The 20,508-nt window shown below is 32.7% G+C and overlaps 1 protein-coding gene across 1 annotated transcript in view; it reads right to left on the bottom strand.

The window, feature by feature from the left end:
* Positions 1-1,152: 1,152 nt before the first annotated feature.
* LOC106473817 (formin-binding protein 1-like) overlaps positions 1,153-20,508 on the bottom strand; it is a 26,457-nt gene continuing 7,101 nt past the window's right edge. Inside the window, exons 5-12 of the mRNA XM_013934492.2 lie at positions 18,475-18,621; positions 15,645-15,851; positions 14,544-14,662; positions 13,173-13,305; positions 12,453-12,616; positions 11,278-11,444; positions 10,174-10,335; positions 1,153-4,887 (exon numbers count right to left, since the gene is read on the bottom strand). Coding sequence (XP_013789946.2) covers positions 10,175-10,335; positions 11,278-11,444; positions 12,453-12,616; positions 13,173-13,305; positions 14,544-14,662; positions 15,645-15,851; positions 18,475-18,621 — 1,098 coding nt within the window. The 3' untranslated portion in view covers positions 1,153-4,887; position 10,174. The remainder of the gene's footprint in view (positions 4,888-10,173; positions 10,336-11,277; positions 11,445-12,452; positions 12,617-13,172; positions 13,306-14,543; positions 14,663-15,644; positions 15,852-18,474; positions 18,622-20,508) is intronic.

Here is a 20,508-nt window from a genome sequence, read left to right as displayed (position 1 = left end):
ATAAATAGAAAAATAACAGTATTTTTAAGAATTCCAATTTCTCTGTACATTTAAAAATTACATCAATAAAGATATAATCAAACCCTCACGTACAGTCCCAGTGTTGTTGTTATGATGAAAGTATTTTTATTTAAAATTGTGTTCTATTATTTAAAAAAAAACGGTTGTTTCACATACCACAGTTATTTTTCTAATTCTCTGATTTTTGAATACGCAAAAGATTGGAATTTTTATTTGTGGTACCATTCAATAGATGGCGCAGGAATTTTGATTACATAAAACTGACGTCAATGATGTCCTCTGTAGTGAATCTGAGAGCCAGTAATATCTAATTTCTCGAACATAATATCTATATTTTCATAAGCCTTATGCACTTTAGTATCAGTAATGCTGATTATTTCGTTATGAAACTTTAGTCATTTGTTAATTAATTTTGATTTAATTTAACCAAAGGCAAACCACTAGTGATTAGGGTCTGACGGAAATCTTAGTATTACCAAAGTCGTTTGGTAAAGCACTGATGATTAGTAGCTTTCTTTCAGAGACAGTAATGTTGGAGTTCATCAAGTCATGTGTAAATTCAAATAACGAGTCCTTTGTATTGTAAAGATATTTAAAACTGTGGCAACGTTACCTCGCTGAGTTGTGTGTAGTAATGTTAGACTTGAAATCGATTGTAAGGGTTACTTCGGTCTGTGGTAAGATCATTGGAAAAGGGGAGGGGGGAATGTGGTGTGTTGCAAACTTAAGTGAACCAAAGTCGTTTGACAACCGTCAGTTAATGTACCCCACATTTTCGTGACGAGGAAACGAAAGCAAGGTATTAACATTTAAGTTTACTTAATTTCTTTGGTTTTGATTACAAGGCGATTTTCTTGAATTCGTTTGTTTGGTTTTTCTGCGCAGAGCCCTCAGCGAGGATAAAACCCCGAATTTTAGAGTTATAAGTCGTCGAGCTTACAGCCGAGCCACCTGTTAAACAACTTAATGTAGCTCTGTTTACAATATCTTTGGACGATAGAAGACTTATTTTACATTAAGTAATGAATCTAGAAATAAGTAAAACTGATTTCTGTAATGTATTTATATTGTCATAAGCCTCTTTTCTGCAAAGATTTAAATGTTAGCATAAATGATGATACACCTTGACAATTTCTTCGTCGTCGACCTTTATTTTTAAGTTGTTTTTTTACATCAACTAGATGAATAAGTTAGCCCAATAACAGAAAAATTACAGGCTTTATATGATAACCATATCAACGTTTTAAAGTGAAAAAAAAAGATTAAATAAAATTATCAAAAAAGCTAAACGCAAACTTTTATATAACTTTAGCATTAAACAAATTCAACTCTTCAGAAAAATTATAGTTTTTCATTATACAAGATCCAAAGTATCATTCAATCATGGTAATATTTGTTGATAATATTAGCATCCTTCGAGAGTCAGCAGAAAAAAATTGCATACACACACACACACAAAACATATGTACGGCAACAGAAGAGGCACACAAGCGCTTTCAGTTTTACAGTAGTATAAAAATGTAAATACTAACGAACATATCAGCGTATAAAAAAAAACTGCCCCACCACAACTAACCATTTGAGAATACTGATTATATCTGGACTAAAGATCATAAAAACCAACATTCGCGTGGTTTTCTCTCCATCGCTTGCAGATGTTAAACACAACTTAATACATTAAAAAATATACAAGACAAATTCCACCATGTATATATCATAAACAATGCTGCTTCAGTATAAACTTTATAAAGTCGGTTTTAAGAATATTTTTGGATAAGGTATAAGGATGAGATGCGTTTTATACCACACCCAGTTCTGGAAATGTAGAAATGATACTTGATTTCTGTAAGGTGAAGTCTGAAAACTTTACTGTTCTCTTTCTTAGACGTTAAACACTATTTACGATGCGAAAGCGAAATATTAATAATAAACTCTCCTGGTTAATGAAATCCACTTAATTTCTTGTTTTAAGTCACTGTAATTCCTACTACTAATGGGAATAGTTATGATAACTGTAATCAGTCAAACACGCTATACTTCAGAGAAAATATCTTTGAACAAACTGTTTTCACACTATTAATAGAAATTGACTATTCACTATATAAATGTTATACATCGTTTAAAAAACTATCAAAAATAGGAGCTAATTTCCTTATAGTTTACAGACATTTAAAAACTGACTTCTCAGTACACTGCGAGTCCACCCTCGTATTAAATGAATGAATATAATATTTTAATACAACTTTCATCATAGTACATTGAAAAATAGGGCGAAAATAAACGCAAAATATCTTATATTTAAGCCTACACGTATGACTAGTAAACTGATAACGTATTCACAAAAATTAAACTTGCTACTTCTTCTGATGCTTTAAACAAATTTGTCTTTTAAGTTTCAAGTAGAACGTTTATAGGTCATAATGTAATCGTATAATAAGGTTAATAATTGTTGGAGAATAAGTATAACAAGGTTCTTTGATTGGAGAAACAAAAAATTTAAAAAACTTAATACTATTTATACATAAGCACATGCCACCTGATGGGCAACGTGCAGATCACCATCCACGGCAGATACGAGTTATCCGTGTGCATCGTTATGTATGTATTTTGGTATGTAGTTCTTCAGATCCAATTTTTACAGATAGCTGATTTAGTCTTTTAGCACAAGATTAATTTTTTAGGGCCTCAAAGTATTTTAAAGACAATTTATAACTATTTATCAATGAAAAAAAGTGATGTTTACGATAATTATAAAACAATAATAAACCAAATTTGTAATAGCATAAACTAATCAAAACCCATGCAACTATGAAGTGACTTTAGACCACACTCGGCCAGTGAGACCTTAACCAAACTTGTAATAGCCTATTCAAAAAATATATATATTCAGAAAATTTGCAAAAATGTTTTATTCTTTATACTTTTACCTTTGTGAAATAAAAAGAACATACACAACTGCCATTTAATACAGTTTTTCGGGACTATTCAAATCAACTCGTACATCTAGTAACAGTTTTCAAAAGACTCTTAGGCCTAACTTCTTTGTTGTTACATAAGCCTCGTTTTAGAATTAACGTATAGAAATGTATTTTATTTTTGGATTAATAGCGAGATATCGGTTAGTAAGTTTCTGAATGTTATCAATTGTGAGAAATCTCATTGGAACTTTCCAATTGTTGTCAATTATAAAAAAAATATCTTAGGATGTTTCTGACTATTATCAGAATAAGTGTTTGCAACAAAATTATTTTAGGATTAGCCACGAGAAACAAGATTAAGAAGCTGGTCTGTTTGTTGTAGTAACAAGGAACCTATCACTGATTTTAGAATTAATAAGCATAAACGTGGTTTGACATTTTTTTTAAGTTATTACAAACAAATATTCTTATTAACAAATAAATCTATAAAACCAGATTATCTACAAAAGGCTTCATTATAAACCTAGAATGTTTGTAGTTAGGGTTAACTAAACAATAAGTAGACATTTATGATACCTGGTGACGAAAATTGGACTTTTTTATCGTTAGTGAATAAGAAACATGTAATAGTTGGTTTGATATTTATTCAACTAGTTATATCATGCTATGATGATATCTCTAAAGAAGAAAATACAATGTAACTCTAATCATATGGTAAGTAAAACATTACACAAAAATGTGATAGATATACAGCATAGATCAGCTATCCAGTAATTGAAATAACACTTTTGTAATTATAAATAGAGAAAATGCAGTTATCATATAATAAAATAATATCACCATGAGAAATAATTTTAACTGTATTAAAAACTATACCAGTTTTTTAATACTGCTAATATATGTAAAACGGTCACACCCTACTAATTTTTAAGCCCAAATTAATTTTTCGGCAATTTTTTTTTGGTTAATAGCCAGCATTGGTATTTATAAAACAACGTATTTTCCTTTAACAACAATGATAGTTATAACATTACCTATTTCTTTATCTTGATGAAATTAATTTGATTTTAGAAAATCTTAAGTAACGATACGTTTTTTTAAACAATCGTACAATAATTTAAGAAAATTCCGATGTACTTTTGTCATAAACTTATCTTTTTAGAATTGTGATAGAAATTATTTTATTCATAACATTTTCATTTGTAAACTGGAATAGAATTATAATTCAATACGTGGACACATCAAATCAACAGATTTTCCACCTAAATTAGTTTTTATGTCATGATACATTACTAAAAATATGATTAAATGTTCGAATGACCTAAAACACCATTAATAAATTGCACTTTAAACAATACTCTAAGTTGACTATAATCCCATAACATGGTCAAGCAAGCCCAAAAAACTATACCTCTAGGATATACAAAACCCATTTAATCTTACAAACAGTGCTTTAATTATAAACTATATGATAGGCTCAATATAAAACTCAATACAAATCTATAAACTTTGAACTTGAAGGAAACACAATATAAAGCATTGACATGAATAGATTAGCACCCACAGAAATATTAGTTGGATACTCAGTTAAAATACTGATTGAAACGTACCCTAACTACAAGAGGACATAAGCACAAGTTTACACCTGTAAGTCAGGGAGTAGTGTTTTTTTTTTGTTGATTGTTTTGTATGTGTATGTATATATCAATGACCCTAAGATAATGTTAGGTGATCTGAATCGATATCAACAAGAGCAGAACATAAAAATTAGGTAATTATTTATCTGGCCATTACAGCTGCTTGATGAAAGAACAACAAATTGAATTCCTCAGTTTTCGGTAATTACATTGTTTCATAGAAACAACTTCTGTTCTTGGTCTGTAGATGCTATGATAATACACATACAAGTCCTAGGTGGTGCGTTCTAGTAGACTCTGCACAATTCCACCTGAAAGAAGACAATATTAGGATTAAAACATAATGACAACAAAATACGAGTAACCACATCAAAGTAGGTTAGGCTTACAACAAATATGTTGATAGAAATGTTTGATAAAAATTTAGTAAACCTTATCGAAACTTCATGACAACAAAACTAGCGTAACTACATCAAAGTCGGTTAGGCTTACAACAAATATGTTGATAGAAATGTTTGATAAAAATGTAGTAAACCTTATTGAAACTTCATGAAACAAAACTAGCGTAACTACATCAGAGTAGGTTAGGCTTACAACAAATATGATGATAGAAATGTTTGACAAACATGTTGTAAACCTTATCAAAACTAGAGTAAACACATCCAAGTAGGTTAGGCTAACAATAAATATGATGATAAAAATGTAGTAAACCTTATTGAAACTTCATGACAACAAAACTAGCGTAACTACATCAAAGTATGTTAGGCTTACAACAATAGTGATGACAAAAATGTAGTAAACCTTATTAAAACTTAAAAGAAAGAATTAGAGTACCCAGATCAAAGTAGGTTAGGCTTACAACAATGGTGGTGACAGAAATGTTTGAAAAACAGTATACTAACATGGTTGTTTCTGAGTGTTGGTCCATTCAATGGGAGAGGGGGATATATGACTGATAATAAAAATACGTATAATTATTTCTAAATAAATATTTTTATAATTAAAGGTAGCCCATACTTCAAATGGTCTAAGATTTTTCCAAAACTTTTGCCCCTCTGTAGAGTGAAAAAGATAGCTTCTATTTTGAATGGCCCATATGATATTTTACAAGGCATTTACCAGACCTTGATGTTAATAAGGTTGAGAACCACTTTACTGACATTTTCTTCCAGTGTTTCAGAAGTCACTCACACACTCGTCATCCTTATAAGACACAACAGTAAAAATTACCAGTGTTGAAACTTTTCCATTACAAAATGCAATGGCTAAACTCCAGTTTGCCATGCTATTACCACAGTTTAGCATGTTTACGCAATAGGTTAACCGTGTTCAACCCACTGCTTGGAATCAAACCCCAGACTTTTTTGGTCCGTAAACTTGCCGCAGACCCACTGATGGACAAACAGCTCAGAATGTATGTACAACAGTTCATGTACACATCATGTTTCTTAATTTAAAAAAAAATCATCTTTTGGAATCCATCCTTTGATGTATTAATGAAAACACCAGACACAGTTGTTGGAATTCTTTAATCTTCACTTGCACATGAAATTAGAATAACTTACTTTTGTAATGAACAATTCACGAGTGTAATTTTATTGCCTGTAGGTTGCAACACTGGTTACACCAGATAATTAGGTACAAATCTCAAATAAAATACCTATAGAATTTACGTTTATATAATAACAGAATGGAACCGGAGGTTAATAAAAAGGCCGAATTCAACTCACTACACTAATATTCACAACTGGGGATAGTTAGGTAGCTTAAACATACCCTCTTATCATATTCATAGCATGCTTGGAGTATTTATAGATAAGCCTAAAATTAATTACTCTTTGAAAAGTGCTGTTGAAGTTTCAGAAGCAAGTATGTCAATGACAAATATTGTAAACAGTTGAAGAAAATGCTGAGAATTTTGGTGACACTAAACATGGTGTAATACAATGTATTAAAAGTGCAACAAGTGTCGTTTAAGTCACTGGACCACATTCCAGAGACAGGCACAGCCATCCCTTATTTAGATCCACTGACCAGATGGAAGTCAGGATCTCCTCCTTCGTGTTTTAACTAAATAGCGGGATTGACCGATACATCTAAAATACTCTCACAACTGAAAGTGCTGTGTGCATATGTCAGTGTATCGTGAACTTGGTACCTATGCTCTTCTCACCAAGAGTATCGAAACCCAATTTTTAGTGTTATAAGCCCTCAGACTTACTGCTGACCCACCAAGAGGGATACAGATTTGAAGCTTGCACTTTCCGATTCCTAGTCTAGCCATGCTAATCACTAAACATTTTGTTTTGTTTTAAAAAATTCAAAGAAATTAAAACGCTGTCTTTGAGCTGTTAATATAGTAGAAGAAAAATAAGGTATAAAAATTATGTGAAGCAAACCTTGTATAAATTCAAAGAAATTACTTTGTATTGAAAACAAAAAGATACATATATGACAATGGCACATTCATTTTCCACCTTTCATTTTTATTTAGAAATATTATATTACATGAAATGTAAAATGAGGAATTTATTTAATAATTTATGTAAATATGTTCCCTTGGAAACAAGAAAAAATAAATAGAAACATACACTTGCTGTTGAAGTTTATAAAGAGTTTGTCTTGCATCACAAGTTAAACACGACTCGGAATACCTAATGATTAAAGGTCATGCCGTACAAGGTGCAACGTGACTGTCGTTGTTATAAAATTTCAAACTTTAGAGCACAGTTCTATCATACTCGTAACTCATTCTTCAATACGAGCAATTTTCTATAGCTGCCTAAAGCATCCATAAATAATAATGAAACAATCTAAACTTATTTTTATTCCAACAATTTTTTCTATAGCTGCCTAAAGCATCCATAAATAATAATGAAACAATCTAAACTTATTTTTAATTGTTGGAATGATGCTTTAGGCAGCTATAGAAAATATTATCTATGAAAAATAAGTTTAGATTGTTTCATAATTGTTGGAATGATTTAACTATTACATTACCTACTTGTCTTTTTTAAGAGTCTATCACCAGTGTGGTCAACATCTACACTATGTTGAGTCATACAAAACTGACCAAAACAACTGTAATTAAATGCCCTGCTGATGTGTGATTCGGGAATTATTAAGGACCTTGTAAACAACAAACTTGTAGACTCGCAAGCAATCTGGTGCATAAAAAATGTACTTAAAAAGCTGATGAGGACCATAATTGTAGGGTTAAAAGATAGCCAGTTTTTGTCTGAAGAAATGGGGGAGTTAAGATGATTAAATATTGCATGAGAAGAAAAAGCTCATACCATTTGAAGGTCTGATGCAAGCAGGCACAACTGAAGACCACTACGTAGACTGACACTGTGAAAACTTTGTACATGACTGACTACAAAATGGCTAAGTCTAAATATTATCGTTAGCAAAAGTATACAAATGACTCACTTAACGATAATCACACAAAATTTGTATACAGGTACACCACCGATTTTCCGGCACCCTTGGTTCCAGAGCCTTGCCGGACCAACAGGGGTCACGTAATAATAATTCAACAATACACCTCTGACTCAATAATTTTATCCTTCCCGTGTCTCTAAAGCATCATGGACTGCTAGAAACTTAAATAAAACAAATATTAAATGGTTAATGAAATACATTAGTACAGGTATAAATGATACAGGTTTATTAATTTCTGTACTTACAAAGAATGTTGCAGTAGTACTGCTTACGAAGTGGTCAATTTTAGAATTTTACTGTTATTATTATTGTTATTTTCAAGTACGTTATATATATTGAATTTTCATACACTATTATCAACATTGTGTGTTATAAAAAAATGAAGAAAAAATCGACACTAAATTATTGTATCTCGTTAAACTACATATTCTTAGCAACATTCATGAAAAAAAAATTCAAGTAATTTGATCCACTAGTTTAATATTTATCAGAAAATTTTCACGAGAGTGACGTACCTACTTAAAATGTAAGTAGCCCATTCCGAAAGAGCGCACGCCACACGCAATGCCATCTGTGGCCAGCCAGTGTAGTAGTCTGGCGGTCGCGGGAATTTCAAGTGCGCTCTTGTAAGTTTGTCCGGATTAAAGGAGGTGCCGGACCACCATGAGTTGCCAAAAAATTGGTGGTGTACTGTACTGACTGAACAAGTTCAAGAAATATTGATTCAAAGTTACCTTTTACTCTGAAATATATATATATATATATACTAATTTTGTTACAGGTATGGTGCTGTAGTCAAACGTATTTAGTAACAAATGTAACTTCAATGTTTTCTGTTACATGAATATGTTGTCAATAGGTATAAAAAGGTCTGTTCTTATTTTGTCACAGTTGTATTCGTGGTCCTTTTTTTTCAAGAACAAAATAACTTGAAAATCCTAACAAAAAATAAATTAACTCTAGAGATCTTTGTAATTTTACTCACTGATATTTTGAACCACTAACTGAAAAGTACCATTTTGTCCATATAAAAGACTAAACCTTCCCGATATATCATTCTGATGGTAACAGTTTTACCATGTTAGCTACAAAACCTCTTACTAAATCTTCCTGAGATATCATTCTGATGGTAACAGTTTTACCATGTTAGCTACAAAAACTCTTACTATATCTTCCTGAGATGTCATTCTGATGGTAACAGTTTTACCATGTTAGCTACAAAAACTCTTACTATATCTTCCTGAGATGTCATTCTGATGGTAACAGTTTTACCATGTTAGCTACAAAACTCTTGCTAAACCTTCTTGAGATATCATTCTGATGGTAACAGTTTTACCACGTTAGCTACAAAAACTCTTGCTAAACCTTCTTAAGATATCATTCTGATGGTAACAGTTTTACGATGTTAGCTACAAAAACTTGTTAAACCTTCTTGAGATATCATTCTGATGGTAACAGTTTTACCATGTTAGCTACAAAAACTCTTACTAAACCTTCCCGAGATATCATTCTGATGGTAACAGTTTTACCACGTTAGCTACAAAAACTTGCTAAACCTTCCCAAGATATCATTCTGATGGTAACAATTTTACCATGTTAGCTAAAAAAACTCTTACTAAATCTTCCTGAGATATCATTCTGATGGTAACAGTTTTACGATGTTAGCTACAAAAACTCTTGCTAAACCTTCTTAAGATATCATTCTGATGGTAACAGTTTTACCATGTTAGCTTCAAAAACTCTTACTAAATCTTCTTGAGATATCATTCTGATGGTAACAGTTTTACCATGTTAGCTACAAAAACTCTTACTAAATCTTCCCAAGATATCATTCTGATGGTAACAGTTTTACCATGTTAGCTACAAAAACTTCTTAAGATATCATTCTGATGGTAACAGTTTTAGCATGTTAGCTACAAAAACTTCTTAAGATATCATTCTGATGGTAACAGTTTTACCATGTTAGCTACAAAAACTCTTGCTAAACCTTCCTGAGATATCATTCTGATGGTAACAGTTTTACGATGTTAGCTACAAAAACTTCTTAAGATATCATTCTGATGGTAACAGTTTTAGCATGTTAGCTACAAAAACTTCTTAAGATATCATTCTGATGGTAACAGTTTTACCACGTTAGCTACAAAAACTCTTACATTAGCAGTCACTCTGATTGATGGAAGTTTCAATATACGACGTGGGAACAAATCCTTCTTCTGAAGTGTTTTTACGGACCCTTGTCCATCCATCGCCCTGGTCAACTTCAATGACTAGAAGATCTTCGTTTTCTTCCATCCACACTGATCCTTCACTTTGCCCTGTTATACAGCCAGATAAAGAGGAAACATGAATCAAGTCCCTTCACAACAAACATTAGACAACCGTGTTTGGAACACACAATATACTTATCACAGACTTTCCGTTTGATTATCTTAAACAGACGCTACTCAAAGCGAATTAACCCGTCCAATCACTTGGTTGATGTTTAAGGACTGGTATGTTTAATTTCAAATTTTATAATGATAATCCTTTAATGTCATTTGTTTTAAATATCAAAATTTACGAACTTAGCACTGACAGAAAAATACATTAACCGGATGGGCTAAAACATACTGCACATGAAACACTCATCTAATGAAACTATTTATTATATTTGCTTAGAAATTACAAGTGCATTATTATCCTTGATTAAAAAACAAATGTATAAGAAAACACACTGATTTTTATCAACTTTTATATTCCTTTTCTAATTAGTAGTAATAATCATAAAAATTATAGTGTTATTAATTTTAAACAGAATGATCCATAAATGTAGTGTATAAATTAATTAGAGCATCATACCTTATGTTCTCTTATTTCAAAATGACTTGGAAATCATACCCAATGACACCATTAAAAACCAGATGTTCAGCATTATACATACTCAGAAAGCTGAGTTTAACTGATCGTTTGTTTTGGTAATCTTAATATGTGGTAAATCTGAAGACGTATATTGCCAAATAAATAATATTATACACGTAGTATAAACAGTCAGTAGATGGTACAAATGTAAGCTATAAAATAAAACTTGACATAAACAGACAACAAAGTAAAATTGAAAAAATGTAAACAGAATGAATCAGGAAATATCTTAAATTAAAAATAAGTAAATGTCGCACTGAAAATAATAAAAAGGTATTAAAAATATTTCTCAAGACAGTAAAAATTGTAAAAACAGTCAGTACTATAACTAATAATAAATTCAGATGTGTTATTCTTACCATCGAAAGCATAGAGAGCTTTAGCAGTTCCTATGGGAGGTAACGGAACATTATTGGCGTCGTCAAAGTCATCTATGTTTTCAAACTCTGGATCAGGGCTAGCATAGATGTCTTCATTGGGCTGGACTGTCATGTCACTATTTATATCATCCTGGCTGTGGTAAGAACTAACCAAACAGTTCCCATAACTTGTATAATCATCTAACTTATTACTGTCTCAGTTATTCACTAAGTTTCAAACTATATGGTTAAATAATGCATCTATTTAAAACAAAGTAATTATAAAGGTTAAGAGTTTTACCCACAAAAAAATTACAATTGAATGAAATTCTTGTTATTAGAGAAATGACTCGGTACAGAGATGCTTTTAAAAGGTGACACAAGTTCTAAGTAGAGAGGCTGTATCAGTTTCATCACATTTACTAACATAACAGAAGAACATACAGCTGCTAACTATCCAAGTTAAAGTGCTCACAAAATGTTTTATTTACGTTCTCTTAAACTTGATAAAATATATCAACTTGGTTATGAAACTATGTTTGTACAAAAGGTTTATTTTAATACCAAAAATGCTGGCACCAATTAAACTTGAATGCAGTTGAGAACTGTTCCCAAACATCTCACAATTGTGTGAAAAATTAATAAGTGTTCCTTTTAAAAATTTAGTTAGTCACATTATAACTACATTTTTCTTGACTGAAGCTTGTATTTTCCACACTATTTAGAGTTCATTAGTTTTAACATCAAGAGTTCAAAGACTATCTTTATGTAACACATGTTCTAGTTTTACTTAGTGTTAAAATACTCCCACATCATGACTCTCAAGTCATTTATGTTCGTTGACTTTGTTGAGTGTTGATTTTAAAAAAGGTACTCACTCTGTTTTTCATCTGGTAAAACACATAAGAACAGTTCCATCAAATATATCTTGTTTATAAAAACATACACATGGGTAAAAAACAGAAAATCGTTGCTAGATGAAGTGAGAGTCAGGAATCATAAGATGATACAAAAAGTAGTGGAAGACGAAGTGGGTTTGATGATAAGATGTCGAGCCAAGAACTCGCACTTGGACAGAATAAGCTTACTATTATTACAGAAAATATATTTATTTTTCTTACGCACTAAGTTTACCTCTAGATACCAAAATACTTAAACCATCAAATCACACTAACCCATGAGAAGTCTCCGGTGTTGAAATTTTGAAATTTTTAGCATTGATAACACACGACTCTGATGCACTTCTTGATAAAGCGTTATCTGACAAGTTCAGAGAATTATGTACTTTCTTCTGAACAACAGGTGTGAGTGTTGAGATATCGGCATCTGCAAGATAGCCCTAAAATCAAGAGCATATTATATCAAATTAGAAATGCTTTCAAAACTATTACTTGAACTAAAAAGTAATTTCCATATATCAAAAATTAAAGGCCTAAGATAATTATTTCTAACAGTGGTTGAAAAAAACATTCGATGAAGAGGAACCCACTTTGAGACTAATAATGCTTGGAGACGGCCTGAATGGGTAATGAAGAAAAACTGTACCTGATGACGACAAAACCTTGTCGAAACGTTGTACATTTGCTGTTATGTTAAACTTATATTAAAGTTTTTCTTCATTACCCATTCAAGCCGTCTCCAAGCATTATTCCAATAAATCATCGACAATCTATAATTCAAAGGTTCAAAAAAATCTGTTCCGATAACTGTGCACATAAAACTATAGTCTATAGTTGTGAGCATCAAATATCTGTAAACAAGTAACATCTTAAATGTAATCAATAATTTTGTGTACATCACAAAGGCGGAGTTTTGACTGTAATATTTTCCTAGTTGAAGTTACAGTGCAAAACGTTTGTTTTTAACACGAGAATTATTTAAACTTCAAGGCTAACCTGGTACTTCTGAAGTTCTGCCTGAAGATTGTCAAGCTTTTGTTCCTGTTCGTACAATTGTCCTTCAACACTTTCAGGATCACCCAATCCCCGATTGGTTTCGTAAACCTGCTTCATCTTCAACAATCCGTCCCTAACAACCACCACAAATATGTTTTCATCATCAGTCTATATGGGTTTGAGTATAGTATTTTAAGAAATAATATTAATTAACATTTTGTACTTACGGTATTAGTGAAAAGCAACCTCACATGTTGCTAACCCAACTTTTCCATAAGAATACAGAGTGGTCAACTGCAAGCTTGTTTCTGATTGACTAATGTTAAAGAAGCATAATTTCTTTGTTCTCTGATTGGACATATGTGTATTTTGAATCGTTGTAGTTGAGTCATTCTTATTCTGGTTATCGGACCATTTGTCTTCATACAGAGAAGATCAGTTTGGGGTTAACCATTACAAAATAGTCTGTCAATTAAACAGCATTATATCAAGTTCAACTGTATTTTTCTCTTCCTCGTACTAAGCTATTTAACTTTTATATCTTAGCATTCATCTCCAACACTTGTTGATTCTACACTGAAACGATTCACTTTTCAACCGTCAGAACATAGCTTTTCTCAAGTTATTGCGGTTGTGACTTACCTGTGTGTGTAATTCTTTACTTAATAATACCATAAGATCATTATTACTGCTTTTATATCTATCACTGTCAACAGATGGCAGCACAGTACAAGCTTAAACCTCTCGAACATCTGGTGAACATAAGTTTGAAGATAACTGCCATGTACACATGTTCAAGTATTTTGAATAAAAAACTCTTTTATAACTTTACTGTATAAACTGTATAAAAAACACATTACATACATAGCTTTGCTTATATTTCTTGATGGAGTTCAGAAAATGAAGACTGAAACACTGAGAATCAATTTGGTTTGGTTTGAATTCCGTGCAAAGCTACACGAGGGCTATCTGCTCTAGCCGTCCCTAATTTAGCAGTGTAAGACTAGAGGGAAGGCAGCTAGTCAGCACCACCCACCGCCAACTCTTGGGCTACTCTTTTACCAATGAATAATGGGATTGACTGTCACATTATAATGCCCCCATGGTTGAAAGAGCGAGCAAGTTTGATGGGACGGGGATTCGAACTCACCCTAAACACCTGGTCATGCCGGGCCAGAGAATCAATTTAAATATACCTGTAGTTAATGTTTCATCTACTCAGTTTCCATGTGATGCGTAATATTAAACTCGTGTGCTAAACTTTCCTTATGATGTTTTTCTAATTTGTCTTGTTTCTGGTTACCGACAATGAATTAATTAGCTAAATTTGTACAATATTTGGTTAACATAATAATAAAATGGAATTTTTACCTTGCTGCACTTTCTTGCTGCAAAGCTACTTGGATCTGGTCAACTTTTTGTTGAAGTTTCTTTTTTCGTTGTGCTGGAGGTAAGTCACTAAAGTCATCTTTATAATCATCACTAGCATGCTGTAATATAAAACACTCTACTGAAACTTAATTTCCTCACTAACATGTCAAAAAACAATGTTGTCAGGATATTAGACAGTTTATGGAAAGTATCCACTACAGGATATTAAACAGTCTATGGAAAGTATCCACTATAACTAGCCAGGGCTGTTTTATCCAAAGGGTAAAAAGGACAGTTGCCCAGGGGTCCACTGTACACTGTGTGGATAAAAATAAATAATAAAATATGAAGTGTATAATAAAATAACAATAATAAACTACTTTTTTTAAGAAATATATATTTTTCTTTTTTTCATTACTGAAAAATTCAGTTTATCAAATTGTATGGTATATTTTTAAAACCAAAGGAAAGTATGAGGGCAATAGTTTATACTTCGTACAGGGCCCACCTGCGTCTTAATGTGTCACTGTAACTAGCATGCTGTAATAAACTACTATCAAGATATAAAACATTCTATTGAAACTTACCATCATCATTAACATGCCATAAAACGTTATTAAAATGTAAAACAGTCTACAGAAAGTAACCATTATAACAATCATGCCATAAAACAATACTATTGAGATATAATACGGTCTACTGAAATTCACTGTTGGCATATTTTAAAACAGTTAATCAACTTATAAATCAGTCTATAGTTAGAATCATCACTGGCATATTGTGATACAATGTTATCAACATATAAACCAGTATACTGAATAGTTAGCATTACTTTTGTCATGTAAAATAACACTATCAACATGTCCATTAAAATATTAGAATCATCACTGGCATATTGTGATACAATGTTATCAAGATACAAGTCTACTGGCAAATTAGCCTCACTGTGACATACTTTAAAACCAATCTACTGATAAGTTAGAATACAAGTTAAGACATATGTAAAATATACACATAATAAAACACATTAATTCTCACCAGTCTTTAATTGAGAACTAAGGTAGTATTCCAAATTATCTTGTATATTATTTATGTATTTACCTTAGAAACAAATATCCCAAACAGTCCGTGGCGTTTCTTTGGCTTTCCTGACGACACAGAGCCTCTTACTGTTTCAACTTTTACAGTAGGTATTTGTTGAGAATTTGTATTGTTTTCAGTACTTTTAATGTTACTGAGATCTTCAAAGGGTAAATCTTCTGGTGGAGAAAATCCAGTCTTGAACCTTTCGATGACTAGTTTTGAGTCCTTGTCAAACATAATGCATTGGTTGTTACAATTAAGTTCACATTAAACAAATCAAAACCTTTAACAGTAAAAACAATTTTTCAAAGGTCACGCACACAACCATTATCTATCTAGTAACTGGTACACTCACATACTTCATGTTTACAAGAGAAACTGCAGCCTCTATTATAACTATTTAAGTAGAACAAATTATTATAACAGTTTCAACCCCTGTGGTCGTTTCTTAATATTATTTTTACTATACAATGAGAATGAAAGTGTAGAAACTTTGGGTGAGCATCTTCTACAACAATCTATCTGTGATTTTATTTTTTTTAGGGGTAATTATTTTGAGCAATCCTGAATTTCAGCACTAAAAACAGGAGGATTATAAGATAATGCAAAACCTAATGGTTTGTATTTTTTAAATACAGGTTGCTCCAAAATTATCTTTACTATTTTAAAATTTAATAATTACAAAAATACAACCATGCAGGGCTACCACTATATACGTAATGTAGGGCTACAACTATATACGTAATGTAGGGCTACCACTATATACGTAGTGTAGGGCTACCACTATATACGTAGTGTAGGACTACACTATATACGTAGTGTAGGGCTAATACTATATACGTAATGTAGGGCTACAACTATATACGTAATGTAGGGCTACTACTATATACGTAATGTAGGGCTACTACTATATACGTAATGTAGGGCTACTACTATATACGTAATGTAGAGCTACAACTATATACGTAATGTAGGGCTACTACTATATACGTAATGTAGGGCTACAACTATATACGTAGTGTAGGGCTACTACTATATACGTAGTGTAGGGCTACAACTACATACGTACTGTAGGGTTACTACTATATACGTAGTGTAGAGTTACAACTATATACGTAGTGTAGGGCTACTACTATATACGTAACGTTTGACTACAACTATATACGTAATGTAGGGCTACAACTATATACGTACTGTAGGACTACTACTATATACGTACTGTAGAGCTACTACTATATACGTAGTGTTTGGCTACAACTATATACGTAATGTAGGGCTACAACAAATACGTAATGTAGAGCTACAACTAACTATATATGTAGTGTAGGGCTACAACTATATACGTAATGTAGGGCTACAACTATATACGTACTGTAGGACTACTACTATATACGTACTGTAGGGCTACAACTATATACGTAATGTAGGGCTACAACTATATACGTAATGTAGGGCTACAACTATATACGTACTGTAGGACTACTACTATATACGTACTGTAGGGGCTACTACTATATACGTACTGTAGGACTACTACTATATACGTAGTGTAGGGCTACTACTACATACGTACTGTAGGGGCTACTACTATATACGTAGTGTTTGGCTACAACTATATACGTAATGTACGGCTACAACTATATACGTAGTGTAGGGCTACTACTATATACGTAATGTACGGCTACAACTATATACGTAGTGTAGGGCTACAACTATATACGTAGTGTAGGGCTACTACTATATACGTAATGTACGGCTACAACTATATACGTAGTGTAGGGCTACTACTATATACGTAATGTACGGCTACAACTATATACGTAATGTAGGGCTACTACTATATACGTAATGTACGGCTACAACTATATACGTAGTGTAGGGCTACTACTATATATGTAATGTAGAGACACGGTTTTCTGTGCAATTTCATTACCGTTGCCAGTTAATTTGCATATTCACAAAACCGTAGCGTTACCCCATTGACTGCTGATTCGCCGTATAGAGTATGGTCCACCTCTGGCAGTTGAATGTAAGTGTGCTTTATATATTGTATGGCTCACAAAAATTTCACATGTATTTAAAGCAGCCACAGTCAAAGGGTTAAACCTGTGTGAAAATTCTACATGGCAAATAACTAAAAATACCATACCAAAAACCTTAAGCATGATAAGACCAGATTTTGCATTGATAAACTTGGAGCACTAAAATGTAACATTTTATGACCAATGCAATTAGTGACCAAAGTTTTCAGTTTCAGTAAGTGACATCACTTAAGTTTTTTAGAAGGAAGGTGGGAGGCACAATCTTTAATTGACAGGCCTAGGTAATTTTCTTTAGCACATTTCATTTGTTTGTAATTAATAAGGTTAATCTAATTACCAGTTGTGTATGAAGAAAAATTTCAATATATTTAGGAGATTGAAAGTTCTACATGGTTCTAAAGATGGAAATTTGAATAACCTTTAATATTATTTAGTAAATCTTGTTGAGGATATATACATATATATAAATACAAATGTATGTATATATCTATATAACATTTTAAAAGTTGTGACAGTTATAAACTAACCATTGACCTTCAACAGGACAATGACCTTTTTACAAAAGTCTTGAAAATTTCTAACTGCATGGGTGCCCACAGGAAGGGGGTAGAGGAGGTGCTTGCCTCCCCTTACATTTCACATAAAATTGCATGTATTATGATTTTGACTTACACTGTAAAGGCTAATCCCCTACATACATATTTTGCCCCCCCCCCCTAAATGTCTGTAAGCACCCATGTCTAACTATAGGCACTTCACATCTTTATGCAACATGTAATGTTTGATTTTATCATAAAAATATTCACCTGTTTTGCATCAACGGTTTTTGCTGCTACAACAATTCCCTCCAAACACTTATTGATAATTGGAATCACCTGCTTTTGAATATCTGCAAATTGTTTGAGAAAATTCTGGAAACACGATATTCTTCGCTCATCCATGTCCTGGATGTTCTAAGGAATCAAGATAGGTGGCCATGAGAAATAGTTGATTTACATATACTGATAACAGGGATAGTGATCGTGTGAAATATTCTCTAAGCTAAAACATTTTATGATAAATAAAAGTGATACATGTTCAACAAAACAGTACATTATAGTATTATTAATATTACAGTACTTACTTTTCGTATTGTCATACAGAGTAAACTATAATAGTGCAAATTTTGTTGTTTTTCAAAATTTCTAGTGCATACTGAAAGGTTTGTTTGTTTGTTACGGATTTTGCGCAAAGCTACACGAGGGCTATCGGCGCTAGCTGTCCCTAATTTAGCAGTGTAAGACTAGAGGGAAGGCAGCTAGTCATCATCGCCAACTCTTGGGCTACTCTTTTACCAACAAATAGTGAGATTGACCATCACATTATAACGCCCCACGGCTGAAAGCGCAAGCATGTTTGGTGTGATGGGGATTCGAACCCACAACCCACAGATTGCGAATCAAGCACCCTAACCACTTGGCCATGCCGGGCCCATACTGGAAGGCTTTGGACATTAAGGTAATAAAAAAAAACGACCTACACTCTTCAGATAAATTTTAATTTCTGGTACTATTTTGTCATTAGGGCTAGTAGTACAAGAACTTAAAAGATATGGATATTACATATTTATAATATTAAGTATGCATCAGTAAATTCTGAAGGTGAAGGTTGTTTTTTGTTCTGACTTTACTGCTAAAATACGGTAGTGTCAACCAGGTATCTTTATCATGCAGAACCTTAGAGTAACTTATGCCTGACAGTTAATTTTTTAACCGCAAGGGAGTTATCTTGACCCACGTGCACAAACATGACCCAAGAATTCCTAACTTTACAAGGTCATTACACTAAATAGTTACAAGGCTATTCATGAGAAGTCACGAAGAGGAGGAAAGAACAAATCCGTCTTGATTTGTGGGCATCTCTACTATCGACAAATTGGGTAGATTGGGAATTATAAACAGCCATTCAGTAAGGTTAGGAAGAAAGATTATTGACAGAAAATTGTTGGGGCTCTGGTACTATTCACATAGTATACAAATTAAAAAAAAAAATATGTTGAGCGGAACCTTTCATTTACAATCCAACGTTTGGACATTTGTTACTCACCTTAGTAAAGTACAGACCTACACTGACTACAAAATTATGTGAACTGAAACTACTTCACAGAAAAAGAATTCTAAGAGAGTAATATAATTAGTTGTTTATTACTTATCTGTTCTACAAGCCGTTTGTGAAAAATTGAGCATGCAGTTAAACTTGATTTATAATAGTGTTTAAAAGAAACTATTCTAAAATTTTCTTGATGTACTGCCAGATTTAAAGTGGCCTACTTTTTTTTTTCTTCTTCTTCAGCTTTTCCCTGAAGCAAGTTTTGCTGTCCTTCACACGTGTTGTCCTCCTCTAATAATCTTTGTTCATTGCCGGGTCTTCTGCAATTCCTTTCCCATTCATGTTTTCTTTACACTTATCCTTCCAATGCTTTACTGGCCTTCCCTGTCTTCTCTTGATGACTATTGATGCTTTACTGGCCTTCCCCGTCTTCTCTTGATGACTATTGATGCTTTACTGGCCTTCCCTGTCTTCTCTTGCTGACTATTGATGCTTTACTGGCCTTCCCCGTCTTCTCTTGCCGACTACTGATGCTTTACTGGCCTTCCCCGTCTTCTCTTGCCGACTACTGATGCTTTACTGGCCTTCCCCGTCTTCTCTTGCCGACTAATGATGCTTTACTGGCCTTCCCTGTCTTCTCTTGCCGACTATTGATGCTTTACTGGCCTTCCCTGTCTTCTCTTGCTGACTATTGATGCTTTACTGGCCTTCCCTGTCTTCTCTTGATGACTATTGATGCTTTACTGGCCTTC

This window comes from Limulus polyphemus, unplaced genomic scaffold (assembly GCF_000517525.1).
Source record: "Limulus polyphemus unplaced genomic scaffold, Limulus_polyphemus-2.1.2 Scaffold6525, whole genome shotgun sequence".
NCBI classification, from domain to species: Eukaryota; Metazoa; Arthropoda; class Merostomata; order Xiphosura; family Limulidae; genus Limulus; species Limulus polyphemus.
The sequence above is the reverse complement of the archived record's forward strand: the minus strand, read 5'-3'. Positions and strand labels throughout refer to the sequence as shown.